Source organism: Lactuca serriola, chromosome 1 (genome assembly GCF_051521515.1).
Source record: "Lactuca serriola cultivar US96UC23 chromosome 1, Lser_US96UC23_V15, whole genome shotgun sequence".
In the NCBI taxonomy this organism is placed as follows: domain Eukaryota; kingdom Viridiplantae; phylum Streptophyta; class Magnoliopsida; order Asterales; family Asteraceae; genus Lactuca; species Lactuca serriola.
This window is the reverse complement of record NC_136408.1, coordinates 49,556,655-49,578,049: the sequence shown is the minus strand read 5'-3', so window position 1 is coordinate 49,578,049 and position 21,395 is coordinate 49,556,655. Positions and strand designations below refer to the sequence as shown.

Sequence of the window (21,395 nt, the reverse complement as noted above, 5' to 3'; positions counted from 1 at the left end):
ACATAAGATATTAGCTTTAAAAGCTATCTCTACCGCATACCACATATCATACTAGCTATAAAAGCTATCTCTACCACATAACACATTAGCTATAAAAGCTAACTTTACCACATATCATGTTAGCCACAAAAGTTATCTCTACGACATAACATATTAGCTACAAAAGCTATCTCTACCACGTATCCCTGCATAAGGATGCCATGGGCTCCCCCACATGGTCTTACACCTAAGTGTCATGGGCTCCCCCCATGGTCTTTCCCTGCTGGACAGCCATGGGCTCCCCCACATGGTCTTACATCCAAGTATCATTGGCTCCCCCCATGGTCTTTCATGCAAATATCACATAACAAATAGCATAGCATAGCATGAAGCATATAATTGACTGGCATACCACATATCACTACATCAACTAGTGTACCACATAACTCTACACAATAAATATACCACACATCTCTACAAAATGGGTCGGCCTTGGTGCCTTAGACTCATTGGTATGGTGAGAAGACTCACCTGGCACTGCTGAAGTCCCATGGATAAAACTCGCATTGCTTGTTGACAGATTCCCGAACTGTCAACATAAAAATGACACCTAATTAATAATTGGGTTCCAAGCCCAAGGTCCAACTCACACACCAAAGGCCCAATAGACCAGTAATGTGCCAAAGCCCAACATATGGCCCAATTTTCCAAATTGGCCCCAAACCTCTACATGGACTTATTTTAAGGCCCAACCAATTATTCTAGCCCAAACAATTGGCATTCTGATGGCCTAATAGCTAATAATCCTCAAGGCCCAATCATGGCCCACTTATGGCCCAATTTTCCAAATTGGGCCCAAATCTTTTTAATGGGTATTACCCTGAAGCCTAATAATATCCCTTAGTCCATAACTGGGTTCCCAATTGGCCCACAAAGGCCCACCGCAACTTAGTCTAATAATTGGCCCAACAAGCATCCAAACCCAATTAGGGTTTTTCACATAAAATGACGATTAGGGTTAAGTGTTCCTACTTAACCCATTAAGGACTTAATCCATTAAGTCCAAACATACAATGAAATCGGGCTTGAGTCATCACTTCGCTCCAATGGTCCAAAAATGCAGGTCCCGATAAGTCCAAATCCAATATCCAATATTAGGGTTTTATAAACCCTAATTTGAGTTTCCAACCCAATCACAACCCAATAGGCCCAAAACTAAATCTTTAAGCCCATTAGGGTTCCCTTAGGCCCATTAGGGTTTTAGTCACTTTGTCCAAACATCCCAACTAATCAAACACAATAAGCACACCGCCACCCAACATGGCGGCTAGTGGCGGCAGGAGCCGGCAGCCACCACCTCACGGTGGCGTTTAGGTTTTTTTTATTATTCGAATTCCTAATTACATTTTACAATGAAATAACCACAAATAAACACACATACACTCAAAATAATCACACACACACACAACCACCCTTGTGGTGGTTGGTTGTAGCTCCTTGTGGCAGTGGGGTTTTCCTTCGGATCTCCGGCCAAGAATCGTTCCAGCAGCCTTGTACCACCACAACATTCGAACACAACACCACCATGCACTTCTAACCGTAAACAAGCCCATCAACCCACCTGGTGGCGCAAACGGCGACGATGTTATAAAATGACAGCGGTAGCGGCGACACACAACATATCCAACCGTAAACAGAAATGGAGGGTGTTTACGGTGAGGAAACGGTGGCAATCTCACCCCGAAAACGACCACCACAGTAGCAGCAGAAGGAAGAAGAGGAAAACGGCGGCTGAAACAGGAGAATAAGGGTGGCAGTGGACGCTTGAAGCTTCGCTGGTGGTCTTCATTGGCTCCTTTCCGATGCCTTTCGTCGTCACCGACAACAAGAACTCACGGTGGCTTCACAACTTCAACGATGGCAGCGACATAGGGTGCTCCGGCTTCAGCAAGTGAGGAAACAACATCCGGTGGTGGGGGTCATGAGGTTTGCGGCCGCAAACAGGGGAAATAAGGGTGGCGACCGATGACTTCATAGGTTTAGGGTTTATAGGATGGGTTATATATTCGGTTATGAGCCACTTTCCCGTATTTACATAATTAGTCCCTCCGACCTCATCCCTTTCAAATAAAGCCCATAATTTACCATTTAAACCCTTCCCCTGAAAATATTTGCTAATTAAGTCCGAATTTTTACAAAACAGCCCCTTGCTTGACAATTTTTTTTCAACTAAGGTACATAATTTACCCTTTTTGCCCCCGACCATCCAAAATCCTTTCATATCAAGTCCAGATGATACCAAGCATACCTTGTCCTCTAAAAATCTCTACATAACAAGTCCTGAAATTACACTTTAACCCCCGAAAGTCTAAAATATATCATTTGGCTCCCCGAAACCACTCTCCGCTAAATATTATTGGTTTTAGGGCGACTATTCGTTCATCAATTTTTATCTATTTATTTATTAAATAAACAGAATGTTACAATAAAAATATATTTAGGAAATATTTTAGTTAAATTGAGATTATAATTTAGTTTTTCCATTTATCACTACAATTTATCACTTTTAACTATTTACAAAATATTCTTTGGTTTTTTAAGTGGAACTAAATTTATATTTAAGTTGATATTGTAATGTTATACTTAAATTAAAAATTTAAGTATTTTGTTCAAATTGTTCAAACTTTATAAATAGAAGTAAAGATATTATTTTAAAATTGAAATTTAGTATATTTATGATTACACTTTAGGTTTGATATTTATTTAACCTTATTAACCAACTTATAATCATTATTAGAAAGACACTACAATTAATCACTTTTAACTATTTGCAAAATATTTTTTAGGTTGTTTAAGTTAAACTAACATTTATATTTAAGTTGACTCTGCAATGTTATATTCAAATTAATAATTTAAATATTTTATACAAATTTTTCCAAAATTGTATCTTTAAAATGATAATGGTTTACATCCAACAATATATTAAAAGTAATAAATTAAGTATAATATGTTAAAAGTTAACAAAACATAACAGTATAAGTAGAAGTAAATATATTATTGTAATATCGAAATTTAGTTTATATATTATTACACTTTAGGTTTGATATTTATTTAACCTTATTAACCAACTTATAATTATTATTAGAAAGAAATTGAAAAGTTATGGGAGTTTCAAATGAATGTAGTGAAAGGAAAAAATGTTTCATTTATAATATAGTATGATATCATAACATATGAAACCAACTTAAACTACAACATCATATCAGGGGACGTGTGCTCTCTCTCTCTCTTTCTCTCTCTATCTATCTATCTATTTATCTATCTATCTATCTATCTATCTCTCTCTCTCTCTCTCTATATATATATATATATATATATATATATATATATATATATATATATATATATATATATATATATATATATGTTCTATAGAAAACAAAAAACCCTAAAAAATCATAAAAATGCAAGATTTCATAGTAAGGGTGTCACGGGAAATTTTAATAATATCATGATAGTAGGAAAAAAAATCAAAATTTTTCAATTTTTTTTTTTTTGCATTGCTTCCAAAAAAACTAGGCTTTGTTGGTGCCATTACGAGCACCATAGTAATTATTCTATCCTTCTTCGATAGATGTGTGAATGCTTAAAGATGACCTTTAGAACATCTCCAAGCCACCATCATATATCATTTTCACCACTTTTTGCCTCCTTTCCTCTCCAACCTACCCCATTTCTTATTTTATTTTGGGCAAATGAATAGTGTTACTCCAAATATTGAGTAATATTGTTAATTTGTTTTAAAATGGAGTTGAAGTTTTAATTATTGCTTTTAGTCCCTTTATTTTTATACTGATACATTTTTAGTTTAGTTTTGTTACAAGTTATAATTAAATGTATTATTTAATATTTGTAATATCTTGTTATATATTAAATATATAACTAATGATAAATATAAAGTTTAATCTTTATGTATTGAATTCATATAAAAATTAAAAATTATCATGGTAATTTATATATATATATATATATATATATATATATATATATATATATATATATATATATATATAATAGTAAAGTTTATTAAAAAAAACCGACACATGGCAAAATCATTTGCCACCGATAGTTGATGTTTGAGAAAATTTTCTGATTGGAAAAGTAATCATATTGTTTAATTGTACATCTGAGTGCATGTGTTAAATGATGAAAAAATGATAATATTACTTTACTATTTTATATTACGATAGATGAAGTTGCTAAATAATTATAAAACATACAAATTGTCATACAAAACTAAATTACATAATAATAATAATAAAAAATTCAATATGTATCTTCCTTTTTATGTAAATCAAGATTATTGATAAAAATAAAAAATATATAAAAATATTCAACCAAAATAAAACATAAAAATATCAACTTTTTTTTTACAAATTCACAGAGAAAGAAAACAGATGAAGAAAAAAACAAATGAAAAAGTTTCATTCAGCTTATATAGACATGAATTTGAAACTTTCTGGAAAAAGACATATCATACCGGAATAATTCATTTTTTTAATGCAAATCAAACCATTTTTTCGATCTATTAAGCCATAATGCAAATCAAACCATTTTTTCGATCTATTAAGCCAAAAAGATCTGTTTGAAATTTAAAATATGTCTATCAAACCAAATAGGACATTAATGAATTCAATGCAATCAACTCCAATAATTTTTTTTCTCAATAAAAAAAGTATCGAAGATTAAACAAAAAAGTTCCCGGGACACTCATATAATTAAAAAAGAACCATGAGAATGATGCAGTGAAAATCACCAAACAGATTTTACCAGTAACTAAAAGTTAAAATATTTCAGCAAACAAATGATTTTGATGCAAGGTAGATTCATATAGTATCGATATAAACAAATAAACAATAGATGGTAAAGCCTTGATTCCCACCATCGGAAACACATCTCATTCTCTCCCCAAAGGGTATATTCATGTAAATGTGCAGTCAACACATAAAAAGCACAACAATCTATACCTCATACACAAATCCATCATTATTAAACCATATCCAACTGCAGTAATCGAAATTAGAAAGAAAGAAAAACAAAAAAACTGTCGAATGTATCTTCAACCACTTCCACACGAAGCAGCTACAAATGTATTCAAAACAAAACCCAACCCACATCACATTTTGTCTAAATATGAATGGCTTTGTCATACGTGGCCATAGCAGCCTCCTTAACAGCCTCACTCAATGTGGGATGTGCATGACACGTGCGTGCAATATCCTCACTTGAAGCATCATAGGACAACGCTAAAGCCGCCTCATGGATAAGCTCACCTGCATTTGAACACATAATATGAACACCCAAAACCTTATCCGTTTCCTTTTCAGCTATAATCTTCACCAAACCATCCGCATCATCAATCGACTTCGCCCTACTGTTTGCCAACATTGGAAACTTTCCTACCCTGTACGCCACCCCAGACTCCTTAACCTGTTCCTCCGTTTTCCCAACAGACGCCACCTCAGGATGCGTGTAACAAACACCCGGAACCTTATCGTAATCCACATGTCCTTCTTTTCCTGCGATAAACTCAACACACGCGACTCCATCCTCTTCCGCTTTGTGGGCCAACATTGGGCCTGGAATCACATCTCCGATTGCAAACACGCCTTTTACATTTGTGGTAAACCGTTTGTCGACCGGAATCCGTCCGATTTTATCGGTTTCGATTCCGATCGTTTCGAGGCCGAGTCCGGAGGTGAATGGAATCCGACCGGCGGAAACGAGAACGACATCGGCTTCGAGGACGGTTTGTTCACCGCCGGATGACGGTTCCACGGTTAGTTTGACTATATCGGTTGAAGTATCGACCGCGACAACTTTTGTTTTCAACATGAATTTCATTTTTTGTTTTTCGAGGATTCTTTGGAATTGTTTACGGATTTCACCGTCCATTGAAGGGACGATATCCGGGGCGAATTCCACCACGGTTACTTCGGAACCGAGGCGGCCCCACACGGACCCCATTTCCAATCCGATGTAACCGGCTCCGATTACGATCAATTTCTTTGGGATTTCGGTTAGGGCTAAGGCTCCGGTTGATGAGACAATTCTTTTCTCGTCGATTGTGATTCCGGGGAGGCCTTTGACATCGGAACCGGTGGCGATTATGATGTTTTTACCTTTGACGATTGTGTTTCCGCCGTCGATTGTGTCGACTGAGATTTCAGAAGGGGATAGGAACTTTCCGGAACCTTTTACGTATGTGACTTTGTTTTTCTTGAAAAGGCCTTCGATTCCTTTTGTTAAGTTGGAAATGGCTTTGTCTTTTTGGCCCATCATGGCGGGAAGATCGATTTCCACGTTGTCGAATTTGACACCGTGTTTTGCGAAACTGGTTTTGGCTTCATGGTACATGTGGGAAGAATGAAGAAGAGCCTAAAGAGAGAAAAACATGGGGTTAAAACTTATTTAACAAATCAAGATTTTATCTAATGCTTAAACTTATTTTTTATAATCATGTTGAACCAGATGTCCAAGCTTGAACTCATTATTAGCATCACAAATTCATCCATAGACCAGTTTCCAAATACTAATGGCTTAATCGACAATTAGCAATTTGCTTAATTGGTGAAATTACCAACTCAAACTAACTAACCTTCAATCCCTGTAAGAAAGAGTTTCAGTTTCACCTAGTAAAAGGTCACATACAGATACAAAAATCATAAAAAGGGAAGGGGAGATTTGATAGGCAAAGAACTGCTCACTTGATGCATTAACTAATGTAAAAACACAACTTCCAAAAATTTTAGACCCCTTTGATGACCAAATCTCTAGTTTTCAAGGAAATACACAAACCTAGATACAGAAAATCGTCAGACGGACATACACAAAAACTTTTGATTACACGGTTTCACTTCAAATCTGAATCAAAAGGAAATTTTCTAGTCATCCTGATGCAGTAGAGTTTCAAAGAATTGTGTTTTGAATGCAATAAACAGTGTACGCATAATAAGAGGGCACTGGCATACCATTTAAGACACATAAAACACCTAAAATTTCCAAAAACCTAGACATAATAAAGAGACATCAGACACACATAGACACGAAAACTAGATCCAATCATTGCATAGGAACTTAAACACAAACACATCAAACTAATAGTAGTAATAGATTAAAAATTAAAACCCTACCGATGAAAAGAATAAAAGTTGTACCTTAGAAGGAATACAGCCGACATTGAGGCAAGTACCACCAAGAGCACCACGCTTCTCAATACAGGTAGTTTTGAGCCCTAACTGAGCAGCCTTAATCGCGGCGACGTATCCTCCGGGACCTCCTCCGATGACAACGACATCGTTCTCATCGGATCCTGATGCGAATCCTCTTGTGAAAGTAGATGAAAGAGCGAAGGAATACCTTGCGGCATCTGAAGAGACGGTGTTGTTGAACAGATTGATCGCCTTTCGTCTGGCCAAATTCGCCATCGCCATTTTGGAATACAATTGGAAGGTGAATTTGATTAACGAATGGAGTGATTTGAATAACAGCTTGAGTTATGAGCAGCCACCCCCTTTCTCCTTTGTATATTATATTTTCTGGTTCTTGGTGGGAGATGGAATAAGGTGGACGGCGGTCCAGGGTAAGAAAGTTCCTTTTTGATCCGGTCCGTTCATTCAGCTGTTTCGTGCCAAATAACTTTATGACTATGTATAATAAATAAATAAAATTTAATTAAATACCTACAATTAAATTTGGTTAAGATTTTGATATGTATATACTTGCAAATTTCTTTTTTCTTTTTATAAAATTTGAAAAACATTATATATAACTATTGTTACATTTTATTTATGTAGTAATAATAGTATCAAACATGTTTATTGTTTTAGGTTTGCCATTATTTGGAATTTATTTTCAATACAATCATCGGGTGGGTTAAGATGCAAATTGTGCGGGTGAACGTTGACTTCCATACGAAGAAGGGTCTAGATTTTTAATATATCCGGGCAGTCAAACTTGGCTTCTTAACCTTTATAGTTTATAGTGTGGAACGCAAGCAATTATAATTTTGCAGACCTAAATTGAGCTTTCAATTTGCAAAAAAAAGTCGTTACAGCAAATAATATAATATAATATATTCTCAACAAAATCATATGGTATTTCTTCGTTTTACAAGCTTTCCATGCAATTTGAGAACATAAATAAATAATGACGTTTTTTTTTTTTTTTTATTTCTATTCCATGCGTTTCACTCTGTTCATAAACAACACAAAGGGTAAGGGTTGGTTGGGGATAAGGTGTATGCTTTGGTTCACACCAAACTTATCAACACCAATCCATTTGAACCCATACATATATCATCTCATCTTATACCCATCGATTCAAAACAACACTCCTTTTCATATATAAATTCAATCAACACCAAATATGACAAAATAAAAAGCATTAAACTTTTAAAATAAAAAAGTCCAAAAACCTCGTAATATTATTAATCAAAACTTTTCATAATTCATTAATTCAATCAGATTCTACTACCAAAATTTCAGGCCACTTTTTCTAACTCACCTGAAGTAGCCCCACAAACAGACTTTAACAAAATGATGTATGTAGTATTCACATGATCACATCCTATGTGTCAAAACTCAAGTAGACTTCTTCTGAGTGTATTTCTTGCTTCTTCACTCATGGCGATGCGTCGGGATTTCGGGCGGGTGGAGCCCACGGGTGATTCGACCCGTTTCTTGAAACAAACAACAATAGCAGTAAGATTATCAGCAGCATGAAGCCTTAAACCTTCTTTCACAAGCTCCATAGCACACCTTTTCGGGTCATTATGTCTCCTTAATTCTCGCCTCACAAGACTCACAGCTGCTTGATTTGACATCACATCCCAAATCCCATCACATCCAATTATCATAAACTCATCTTCTTCTTCACTCAACACCATTACACTCACTTCCGGGTTTGCAATCAGGGGAGAATTTGACCCGATTGGTAACTTCAAATACCAGTCTCCAAGGGCCCGTGTAACCGCCAGGTCACCATCTAAGAACCCGCCTTCAAAGCACCCACCTAACTCCTCCACTCTCTTCCTCTCTTGTAGACAAGATGGTCTATGGTCTTGAGACATCGGAATCGCGATTCCATTCCGACATAAAACCGCACGACAATCTCCGGCATTAGCGATTACCAGATGTTGACCGAGGACTAAAACGGTTAGCGCAGTTGTCCCACAGTCATCGCTGATGCTACATTCGTTGGCTATTGCGTTGTCAGCAAGTAAGAACGCTTTGGAATGGGAATCTTCTAGATCTTTTAAGAATGTTTTGTTTATGTCTGAGGATTGTGGGAAATCGGAATCTTCAAAGAGTAGTTTCATGACGTGGTTCTTGACATATGATGATGCTTCAGAGCCGCCATGGCCATCGAAAATAGCGTAAAAGGAACTTGGGAATGACCATTTGTAAAGATCGCCTAGGTGGCTTGACAGGTCATCGATCCGGATGTGTTCGTCTTCGTTAAATTTGCGGGGCCCGATGTCCGTGTGGCTTCCTGATCTGATGTTCGTTAAATTTACATCCTGTAACAAAGCAAATATATAAACATTAGTTTATATGTATTATCTTTGAACCCTAGAGTGGAAGCTCAGGCTTAACCAATCTCAAATTGAATAAGTCGGAAACTCGGAATTGATATTGAAATTGGAGTAGAGTCAATTCAAGATTCGAACTAAACAAACCCTATTAGAATTTTAAGAATTAAGGTCTGTTTTCCACGCTTAACATAAAACTTCAAATCTTCATAGCATAAAACTCGTAATATGTTTTAATTACATTCAAGAACAACAATTCAAGTAAACCCTAATTGCATTAAGAACAAATACGGAGTTACAGCGGGAATAGCGTGGCAAACCCAAATTAATACGAAATAATCAATGATCGAAAGAAAGCAAGAAATCGTAGGCTGAAGGAAAGAAGAATTTACCGAATCAGAAACGGAGACGATATTAATAGAGGCGGAATTCGTATAAGTTTGCTTAGACATGTTCATGTAAAAAACGATTGGGATTTGTTTGATGAAATTGTGGGAGCTGCTGTATAAGTTTAAAAGGAATTTAATGAAATTAGGGTTTGAACTTTGAACTTTGAACTTTGAGTCTTTGATTGATTTGGCGATGTATAGTTGTATGTGAATATATATATATATATATAGTAAACGGCTGCGTGTAAACTGTAAAGTAGATCAACTGAAATAAACGCGCTAATTTCGTATTTCTCATCTGATTAGGACTCTTAATGTCATTTTTAGTTAATTGTAAAATGGAAATATCATAAAAATAGTATATTCTATGGAGGGAAATACGATTTTATTTTTTAAAATACGCGCAATATTATATTAACTTCTATACCATATATATATTTTCGTAAGATTTTAGTTAGAATCCACATTTATCGATTAATAAAATCGTAAAAGTATCTGTAACATTATTTTTAATGTCTAATTTTTTCAGTTTTAATTTATTAAAATAAACACGTGGTATTTAACTAAGTAAGTAAATCTTATTATACCGTAAACTTTGCGATTTTTAGATATCAAGGAAATAATATATTGAGAATATTCAAACATAGTTTAAGAATTGTTGATCAATTAATGAATTAATTATAAGTTGTCAAGTTAATAAATATAGAATCTCTAGTTTTTTGGATATAAAATATATACGTTGTCAAGTTTGCTAGTTGCTACTAGGTATTTAAGATTTTAAGTATAACCGGGTTTTTTTTTTATATACATGGATAAAAAGTAATTTAAATTTGTGTGCTACTTAGATCTAAATTTTTCTTTTTATGATGCATTCGATCATTGAGTTCCAAACAAATTGAATTCTTAACTATAGTTTAACCCTTAACTCAAGCTGAAGTTACTTTTAATTTCATTAAATTTATAATTTAATCATTTTTAAGTTCAAGTACAAACAGAATTATAGGATGAACCAAGTTAATTTAATTACATTTACCTGTCTCTTTGGCATTTACAGTTTCTTTAGGTCCATGAGTTTTCTCAAATTCTTGATTTTCCTCCTTAACTTTTTTTATCTTACATTGATGGTTCCCGATTTCAATTTCTTATGTGTTGGGTCATTTACCCATTTATACTATTTTCATTATCTTTTATCTTTATTTAATTGTTTTTAATATCTTTTAATAATTATATATTAAAATTAAAAAGCAGTTGGGCCCATCACCCCACTTTCTCCCATTTAACCTTATATCTTCTCATCTTTTTTTTTTCACAAAACTCTAAAAATAATGGTATGTATTTTTTCTGAGGTTTAGTACAAACCTTGATTTTTTTGATTTCGTGGTCCTTTTGAGCTAATTTCATTACGAATTTGATTCCTCAGTAAACTGAAATGACTTTAATATCTTTAGGGTATTTGTTTTCTATTTTACTTTCATTTTTTTAATCTAATACATATTTATTTAAACAATTAAAAAATAAGAGGTCTCTCTCTCTCTCTCTCTCTCTCTCCCCCCTATTTAACCTTATATCTTCTCATCTTTTTTTTTTTTGACAAAACTACAAAAATAGTCCATGTGGTATGCATTTTTTCTGAAGCTTAGTTCAAACCTCGACTTTTTTGACTTTATGGTCCTTTTGAGCTAGTTTCGTTGCGGATTTGGTTCCTCAGTAAACTGAAATGACTTTGATATCATTGGGGTATTTATTTTCTATTTTACTTTCATTTTCATTAAATCTAATACATATTTATTTATTTAAACAATTAAAAAATAAGAGGTCTCTCTCTCTCTCTCTCTCTCTCTCTCTCTCCCTCTCTCTAGGTTTGTTAAAATTCAAGAACAAAACACACAAACACACTCATAAATCTGGTAGTGTTTATGTCCCGCTATCGGGAATACAAATCGACTTAAATATTGTAATGGATGAGTAGGAGGACCCTTGTGATGGTTTGCAGGTTAAATCTTAGTCCCATGAAAATTGTTTAGAAGGTGTAAAGGTGAAGTTAAAAGAAGGATATAAAAGTAGATGCACCGAAGGTGTATCTATGAATCAATTGCCTTTAATTGAAAGTTGTAATGTTGATTCTTTTGGGAAAACATATGAACCGATTGAATATTTGGGCATAAAGATGATTCCTAGAAAGACATCAAATTGTGAAAGCTCTATGAGTAAATCAGATGATTTATGTACACAAGAAGAAATCATTTTAAAGGATTCAGAGCAGCAGGCTCTCTCTCTCTCTCTCTCTCTCTCATGCTAACCTTTAAACCCCATTTCCCGACTATCATCTTCTTCCCCTGTTAATCAAACACCCCCCCCCCCCCCAAAAAAATGAATAAATTGGAACCATATATCGGAAAAACTTGGTATGATTTCTCCGGCAAGACCAAGCCTCAATCACTGACCTTGCCTCCACCGACGAATTAGGAAGGTAAAACTTGTGGCTTCCCTGATTTGATCTTCATTCCTGTAATTAAAGGGGTTTTTTGGTTGCTGATCTTACCCCTGAAATCAAAAACCCAAAAAGATGAGATGATGTGAGCCGAAAATATGAAAGAATATTTAACCAAGGCCGGAGAAGATGAATTGGGCGGTTGAAGATGAAGCGATCGGAGAAGATGAAGTGGGTTTCTAGGAAGCGTCGATGGTTGGTTATCCTTCCTCATCACATCGTTCATCAATGATGTGTGTTTCGGGGTTGAACATACAATTATTTGTGAGCCTCAACACCAGAAATAATATATAAATTGGTAAACGTGTGTGTTGAATATGAAATCAAGAATGTTTTGAGATAATATCCTCCTTCTTCAACACATAAACAAATACACACACTCAAACTATTATTGATTTTGTAAGTGTGTGTTGATTTCGTCATGGGTTTGACTTGGAAGCTGAATCGAAAGTGTGTATGTGTGTAACAGCCCAAATTTCCAATAAAATTTTTCATTTTTAGTAACGAAATCATGTTCATAAAATATAGCATTCCAATCACATTTGTTTTCAAAAATCCATGACATCAGATAAATTATTCAAAACAACAGAGTGTCCAAACTAAAATGTCGGAGAGTGCACCTCGCGCCATCATGCCGAGCCCTTGCCCTTAGATCCTGAAGTACCTGAAACAACCAACAAACTATAAGCTAATGCTTAGTGGGTTCCCCATAACATACCCCACATAAACCACATAATCACACAACCATATAAACCACATATATACTACATAAGTCATGCATACAAACATATAAGGATGTTGTGGACTCCCTCCAGGGTCTTACTCCAGGATGTCGTGGGCTCCCCCAGGGTCTTATACATATGTGTCATCGACTCCCTTACATGGTCTTTAACTAGAATGTCATGGGCTCCACCACATGGTCTAATATCTAGTTGCCACAGGCTCCCCCCGGGGGTCTTCACATATCTAACCAATAAGGTACTAACGCATTCACATACATACATACTAGGCATATCCATAATGATTCCACAATAATCATCAAAACTAACTAAATGGGCCGGCCTTGGTTCCTTCAACCCATTGGTATGGTAAGGAGACTCACCTCTATCTGCTAAACTCGAAAGCTGCTTGCCTAACAGTCTGAAATCACGAGTGCTGAACAATAATACAATTAACCCTAAATTAGGATTAAACACAATCTGATTGAAGGACCCAATTACCTAAGCCTGAGTCCTTTCATAAAGGCCCAAGAGTCTTCCCTTTGCTAATGGGACCTAAATCCATGTCCAAATCTATTAATGGGGCACATGGCCCAATAAGGCCCAACTAAAACAACTATGGCCCCAAAACACAATATCAGCCCAAAACTCTAAAAGGGAACCAAACCCAACGTTGAATAAGTCCCAATAGGCTTTCAATCCCAAAACAAGCCCAACCCTATCTAAGTGTGTACGCCTTGCGTACCACTCCAGGACGCTCAACGTACTAGCTCCGCAAGCCGTACGCGTTGCGTACATGCTACTACGCGCAGAGTACAAGTCGGGCATGCACAAACGACCATTAAGCTCTTAATGCTTGGGATATTAACATCAAGCTTTAGGTTTGAGTCCATTAAGACGTTCGAAGGCATAAAGTTGGCAACTTTATGCCTTTGCATGCTCCATATGTTCCCAACAACCCCTTATAACCCATTAAGACCTTTGCAAGGGTCTTAACTCATGCATGAGGTCAAAACACTCATCAAGACTACATTTTTATGGTATGAATGAACTAAGGGACCTCAGGTCTACTCTTCCTAAGCTCTGGAGTTGATCAAACTCCCAAGATATGATTCATGAACACAAAAGGGGACAATATACCAAACTCTAGCTCAATCTAATGAATAAGATGGCAAGATTAAGACTTTAAACCTCCAGAAGCTCCTCAAGGTGAACTAGATGTTGGATCCTGAAGCCCAATGCCACCCCAAGCTTTCATACTAACTTCTTCTTCTTGAATAAGCTCCAAAATGGCCACCAACAAACTTCTATGCTCCAAAATCACACTCTCAAAGGAAAACTGAGGTAAAGGGATGAAATAAGACTCTAGAGGTTGATTAGGGTTTAGTCGCAATGACTTAAGGATGTTTAAATAGGTGTCAAGTCCGAGGATTAGGGTTTTGAATATTCGTCATGTACGCCCAGCGTACGTGTTGACCCTTCGTGATCATCTATCCTTAGTACGCCAAGCATACTTCTAAAGTACGCCCAACGTACTTAAGGGACCATTAGGTTATACTTTTTCATTTCAAGGGTACAAAGGGTATTTACCTAATTGGGTGTTTTACAACTCTCCCCCACTTAGACTAGACTTCGTCCTCGAAGTCCGCAGACGCAAACAGATCCTGGTAATGCTCCTGCATCTCATCATCCAACTTCCATGTCCATTTGGATCCTTTTCGGTGTTGTCATTCCACATTCACTAGCATCACCTCCTTGTTACAAAGAACCTTAGTCTTCTTATCCAAAACCGCAATGGGGTTTTCAATGTAGTTCAGGCTCCCATCTACCTGAATGTCGTCCAAAGAGATAACTGTAGCCTCTTTAGTGATACACTTCCGAAGCTGGGACACATGGAAGGTGTTATGAATCTGACTTAGCTCACCCGGGAGGTCCTATCGATAAGCAACCCTGCCGACTCAAGCAGAAATCTTGAACGGACCAATAAATCGGCGCCCCAACTTGCCCCTCTTCCTAAACCTAATGATACCCTTCCATGGTGAGACTTTCAGTAAGACGAAATCTCCCACATGAAACTCGAGATCCGATCGGCGTTGGTCAGCATAACTATTCTGATGGCTCTGCACGACTCGCAACATGTCGCACACCTGCTAGATCAACTCGGTAGTCTTGAGCACCACCTCGATGCTTCCCATGACTCGATGCCCTACCTCACCCCAGCATACAAGAGTCATGCACTTTTGTTCATACAACATCTCAAACGGGGGTCGGTCAATACTAGCATGATAACCCATCACACTCTAATGTCGTCGATCCCCCCTTCCACTTTAATAACACCGACAACCATCCAACAACGCAACCCTTCCAATCTCACCTCTACAACATGGACCAGTGTCACAGTGTCACCGACAAACCCATCACACCCACACCCTCCAACACCACAATCGATCTTCAAACTGAATTGGTCTCTATTTGTTAAACATGCCCTCTCTGGACATGAACATATGATATGATGAATGACATTTAGCTAATTTTAAACTTGTGTGTTTTTGTAATGCCTGCATATTTGGGTTAGACATTTAATATAAAATAGATAATCTTAGCTAAAGATGTAGTAGTCGTAATGACTATCTCGGTGATATAAGGAGCGCTTAAATCCGACTTCGTATGAAAAAGTTATGTTGTAACATCCCAAGATTTGTCATTTATAGTCCATGGGGATGGAAGGGTAAAGCTATGAAAAGCCTAAGGGCAAAATTGTAATTTTGGGATCAGGAGGAGTACGATGCACATACATAAGGGTACGATGAGCGTACTAGGCACGCCTTAGTATGTTGGGCGTACTCATGGCAGAAGGAAACCCTAATATTTAGGGTTTGGGGACTATATAAGCAACATTATGAGCACAAACCCCTCCCTTACCCCAGCCTCCACTGCTTAGATTCTTTTTCCCAAACCCTAGCCATTTCCTTGAGTGTTTGAGCTTTTGGAGAGTTCTTGAGTGTTTTAAGAAGAAGGTATTGCATCAAGGAGTTGGAGAATAATATCAAGCTTGTAGATCTGAATTTGGTTTGTGCCATAAAAGCTCCAGAAGGTAAAAATCTTGGAACTTTATACTTATATGAGATATATCTAGTCATTTTAGCTTTATGGAAGCACTCTTGTCCCAAAAGTCCCAAAATGGTGCATGTTATGATTTGGATGAAATGAGCTGTCCTTTCAAACCTTAGAAGAGGTCCTAAGTGATAAAAATGGTGTCCCAATAGCTAGATTTGTCTCATGCATGAAGTAGGAAGGTCTTAATGGATTAAGACCATGTGTTAAGAACTTTTTGGACGTCCAAAGTGATAAAGTTCGAGACTTTATAGCCCTATGGCACATTTGGTCGATGGATCTGGAGTTTGGGCTTAAGTGCTTAAGCCATTAAGCACTTATTAGGGTTTTGGTGAAGCCCCGCGTACGCCCAGCATACTGGGTCAACCACCCCTATGGTGGTCAACATCAGGCGAGTACGACCCGCGTACCAGAGGAGTACGCCTCGCGTACGTCCTCTGTTGGGCCTTTGACAATTGGGCTTCGGGTTTTGGGTTATTTATTGACTAGTTGGATTTGGACCTTTGCTAGAACTTATGAATATAATGTTTTGGGCCAAGTTTTGATAATGGATCTTGGAATGAGGCCCAATTAAGGATTTGGGCCCAATTTGGTAAATCGGGCCAATAATGGGCTTTGCACAAGGACTTTCAAGGTTATGGACTTGGCATTGGGCCTTGGCTCAATAAAGAGAATGGACATGATGGATTCTGTGGATCCTTAGTCAAGATTTTTATGTTGTGTAACGACTTGGTATTTATTATGTGATAGTTCGGGATTTCCGGTGAGATAGCGATTCGAGAGTTTGATTCTTCAGTTCAGATCGACATTGCGAGGTGAGTTATCCTTACTGTACGCAAGGGTCTAAGGCACCGAGGGCGGCCCTTTGAATTGTGATTTGGGATTGTTACTGTTGTGATATGTTAGCTCGGTATCCTGGTAGATAGGATGCTTATACGCTAGTATGATTTGTTGGATCGGTATCCTAGTAGATAGGATGGTTATATGCTAGTATGATTTGTTAGATCGGTATCCTGGTAGATCAGATGTGGTTATGCTTAGTGACCTATAGTTTGGTCTGACTGTATGTATGTTGGTAGGATATTACTTGTTATATGTGCACATGATTGATTGGTATTTGAGGTTATTTTATCTTGAGGATGATAGGACCCTAGTATGTTGTCTTTATAGACTGTTATATGATTATCTGATATAGGTGCACATGTTTGATTGGTTATGTTGGCATTCCAACCCAATGGTTGAGGGCCTGGGGTATTCCATCCCGATGGATGATTGGACCCATAGTATCAGTTATATATGTATAGTATGTTGGCATTTCAACCCGATGGTTGAGGGCCTGGGGTATTCTATCCCGATGGATGACTAGAACCATAGTATTTGTTATATATGTATTGTGTGTGGGCATTCCAACCCGATGGTTATGGGCCGAGAGTATTTCATCCCGATGATGATTGGACTCGTAGTATGTGGGCATTCCAACCCGATGGTTGAGGGCCTGGGGTATTCCATCCCGATGGATGATTAGACCCATAGTACGCTGTTTGTTATTGTATGTGTGTTGTTGTGCATATGGGTATTCTGGGGGTAACTCACTAAGCCTTCGAGCTTATAGTTTCAGGTTCATCGGATAATCGCGGGAAGGCGAAGGCGTGACCGTACACTTCCTCGATTGGTGATTATGATTTCTGGGAACTCTTATGTTTAAACTATTTGAAAACAAATTGTAATAACTGAATGGTTTTAAATGATTTAAAAAGTTTTAAATTGGCTCGAATTTTTTGGATGTTACAAGTTGGTATCAAAGCCTTGGTTTGAGTAAATTGGAGGAACATTCGTGTGATTCCAGTCTTAAACTAAGGAAAAAGATTTTCGAAATGATTTTTAAATGGTTTTCAAAATAAGTAAAGAGGATGTAGAGTGTACGATCAGTCGGAGCCATTAAGTAGACCCCAAAATACCATACAGTTATTTGATATTGTGATATGTTAGAACAGCATGCTAGTACTAGGCTAGGGATCTTCAGGAATTGCATGATAGAATTTCCTGATTAAATGATGTCTGCTAGCCTAGGGTTTTCCTTATATGATATTGACATCATTATTTTGATTGTTTGTGTATGTATCATGGTTGTACATAATTAAGATCTTATAGCCTGAGAATGTTTGATTTGGCCTTATGTTCTGTTCTTGTTGATTAGGGGCTTAGGTTAGGATCAGATATTCGAAAGTCTATAGGGTCCAACGTTATGTATGGCTAGCATACACTAGTGTTGCAGAGTTGGTGGAAGTTTCATGGATGGGTGGGTTGTGTGCGGCCAGGAGGCCAGTTAATGAGATATTTAGCATTCCTCTAGGAGTGAGGATTGAGCGCTCGCTATGATTATGTATATTGTTAGGGCGTTGTGATGATACTTGAGACAAATATGGGTAGGTGTGGAAGGTACTATGGGCCCGTACTACTGAAAGCACAGGACCCATACACGTAGCAAGGAAGTCACAGCCCCTAGGGTTGGGTTGGGAGTTGGTCCCCGGTCATTATATGGATTATCAGAGATCTTTCTGGTGTCTTACCAGAAAGGTGGTTACGAGACGTCTTGAGACTGGATCCAGGTTAGGATCGGGAGTTGGCAGCCAGGATAGGCCAACATCTTCAGAGGATCGTATCAGTGAGATCATCCGGGAGGAGGTAATCGACGTTGTACGGGGACAGTTTCTGGAGATGTTTGGGTCTATTAAGACTGCCATGGTTGAGTATCTTGACGAGCGTTATGCAGCCATTGTTGAGACGGTTTCCGTGGCAACTATAGTAGCTGTAACGATGGAAAAAGGATGAGTTGGTTGAGCTTTCCAGTACCGGGACTTGTTGCTGGGACATATTCTGATGAGCAGATGGCTGCAGTTACTTGGGACCAGGGAGATATTATGTACTCATTACATTCTGCGGGCTGAGCGGGAGTGGCTATCACAGGAGTTTCTGGATTGAGGCTTCGAGGGTTTTCCTCGAGGCCAAAATGCGAGTCGCGGGGACTTTGGAAGGGAGTGATGATTATGTTCAGCTAGAGTTTTGTAGCTAGAAGTAGAATGGTTAAGTGAAGGATTGGACTGTCGTTTTTTAGGGCAAGGATTGTGACCTTTTAGTTTATCGAGTTCGAAGGAGTGAGCAGGCTTGTGACCCCATGATCAGGTTGTATTCCAGCTCGGGGTCGGTTGGTTGCGGGGATTGGCGACATTATTTCAGCGTCGGTGAGCGCAGGAGGGTCGATGTGGAATAAGTATTTTGTGAGGTCCGGTTTTCCTTGGATCTCTTGTATCAAGCGGTAAGGATTGATTATGTGACCTATTGCACTTTTGGGATTGTAGACTATGTCTTGGGAGTATTTTGTAGCCCGGTTTAGGGCAGAGGTTGTTTCAGCTACTGCAATTCAGCTGGGGATGTTTGAGCGGGTGAGTGAGACAGGGTGCGAACCCTGAATGAAATGATTTCTAGAACCCGAGAGTGGGAGACTTGTTTGGAGCATCTTGGTAAGATGGGTATTATGTGGGAGGTCTACAGACAGGGTTCCACAGGATGGTTATTCGGCATTATCAGGAATCAGTGGTTTTAGTAACCGTTATTGATTGGTGGGTGAAGGCGCCAAAGGAAGTAGCTCGTTGCTGAGGTATTAGTTGGAGTATCTGTATTTTGGTCTTCAAGATTTGAGTGTGGGATCATTCAAGCATTAGAGATTGTCGAGTTTACTGGGATTCAGGAATGTTCATCTTGTTCTTAGAAGTGTGGGATCCATTGGGATTGGCTAGTAATGGAGCCCTAGTTGTAAAGAGTTGATTGCCATCGGATCGATCGTTGGGAAGTTAGAAGGATTGGGAATCCTCTAATTTTCATGTTTTGTGAAGGCTTAGTCGAATCTAAGTGGGGGAGAGTTACCCTGGGATGCAAAAGCGGGAGAGGTTTTGAAACGGGGACAAGTTTCATAACCCAACAGGGAGAATGAAGGCCCCCAGTGGCTGCTTGGTTTGAGGGTTGTGTTGGTTGGGGGTTCGGTAAAACTCCCGAGCATAAGAAACACGTCTTCTTGGTGCTTGATAGCAGAAGTTTGGGGAAACAAGTTGGAGTTCTATTCATGAATTGAGTTCAGTTTGAGTATTCGGTCGAGGGTGTGCTCGACTCTGAGGGTTTTTAGATTGATAGATTGAGGGTTTTGTTAGCTGTTAGGGCTCAGCAGTACTTTCAACACGGGTATGGGGGTTATTTAGCATATATGGTAGACACGCGAGTCAGGGAACAGACCACGGATTTCCGAGAGGGTGGACGATTGACATGAGGCCTAGGGTTATGCCGAGGTTAGAGTCCACAGAATGGATCAGGAGTTCGGAACCCCAAGTGAGTGAGAACAGTCAGCATAGGAAAAATCACCAGGAGGGGTGGTCCAGGGAGATGCCCAACCGTTTAGAACGGTCTAGGCAAGCTGAAGGCCCAGAGAGGCGGTCTAAACATACTGAAGGTTCTGAAAGTGGTCCAGATAGACTGAAGGCCTGGTGAGGCGGTCCAGTCATGTTGAAGACTTTGTATGTGTTTGTAGATCTATGTGCGGGTATTGAGTATGTTGCTATGCTATAGCAATCAGTAGGTCTGTCCCCAAGTATTGAACATGTTAATGGAGTATGTTGAAGACTTTGTATGGGTTTTGTTAGTTATATGAGCAGGTTCTAAGTATATGTGTGTTATGGGGTAGCAACTTGTTCTGCAAGTGGATAGTGTAGGGTGAGGTTTCAGCATTGTGACACTTGTTGGTGTTGTGAAGGACATTGACTAGGCCTTCTTGGGCAATGGAGGAGGTGAGTACTTCCAAGATGGAGTGTTGGACATTTGGAGTGACGACAGCGGTGCCGATAGGTTATCAGGAGCATTCCAGTCAAGAGTTGAGGGTCGTAGAGGGCATACCAGACTCATGTTGTTGGCTCAGAGACAATCCAGACCTATGCTGAGGACCATGTAAGGGTATTCCAGTCATAGGTTGTGGTCATAGAGATTGTGTTGGTTATGTCTATGGTAGGAGCGCGTTCGGAGTGGATGTATTGAAGAGATTCGGGGGAATTGCACTCGGTTTTGAC

The 21,395-nt window shown here is 38.3% G+C and overlaps 2 protein-coding genes across 2 annotated transcripts; both read right to left on the bottom strand.

Annotated features, from left to right (window-relative positions):
* Window positions 1–4,939: 4,939 nt before the first annotated feature.
* LOC145087718 (dihydrolipoyl dehydrogenase, mitochondrial-like) lies at window positions 4,940–7,578 on the bottom strand. Its single transcript, XM_079025763.1, has 2 exons — window positions 7,197–7,578; window positions 4,940–6,417 (listed from the first exon to the last, which is right to left on the bottom strand). The coding sequence occupies exons 1-2, from the start codon at window positions 7,470–7,472 to the stop codon at window positions 5,167–5,169; spliced, it is 1,527 nt and encodes a 508-aa protein (XP_078881889.1). The 5' UTR covers window positions 7,473–7,578; the 3' UTR covers window positions 4,940–5,166.
* An 868-nt stretch (window positions 7,579–8,446) lies between these two features.
* On the bottom strand, window positions 8,447–10,146 carry LOC145087728 (putative protein phosphatase 2C 47). Its single transcript, XM_079025775.1, has 2 exons — window positions 9,964–10,146; window positions 8,447–9,559 (listed from the first exon to the last, which is right to left on the bottom strand). The coding sequence occupies exons 1-2, from the start codon at window positions 10,027–10,029 to the stop codon at window positions 8,615–8,617; spliced, it is 1,011 nt and encodes a 336-aa protein (XP_078881901.1). The 5' UTR covers window positions 10,030–10,146; the 3' UTR covers window positions 8,447–8,614.
* Between the last annotated feature and the right edge of the window lie 11,249 nt (window positions 10,147–21,395).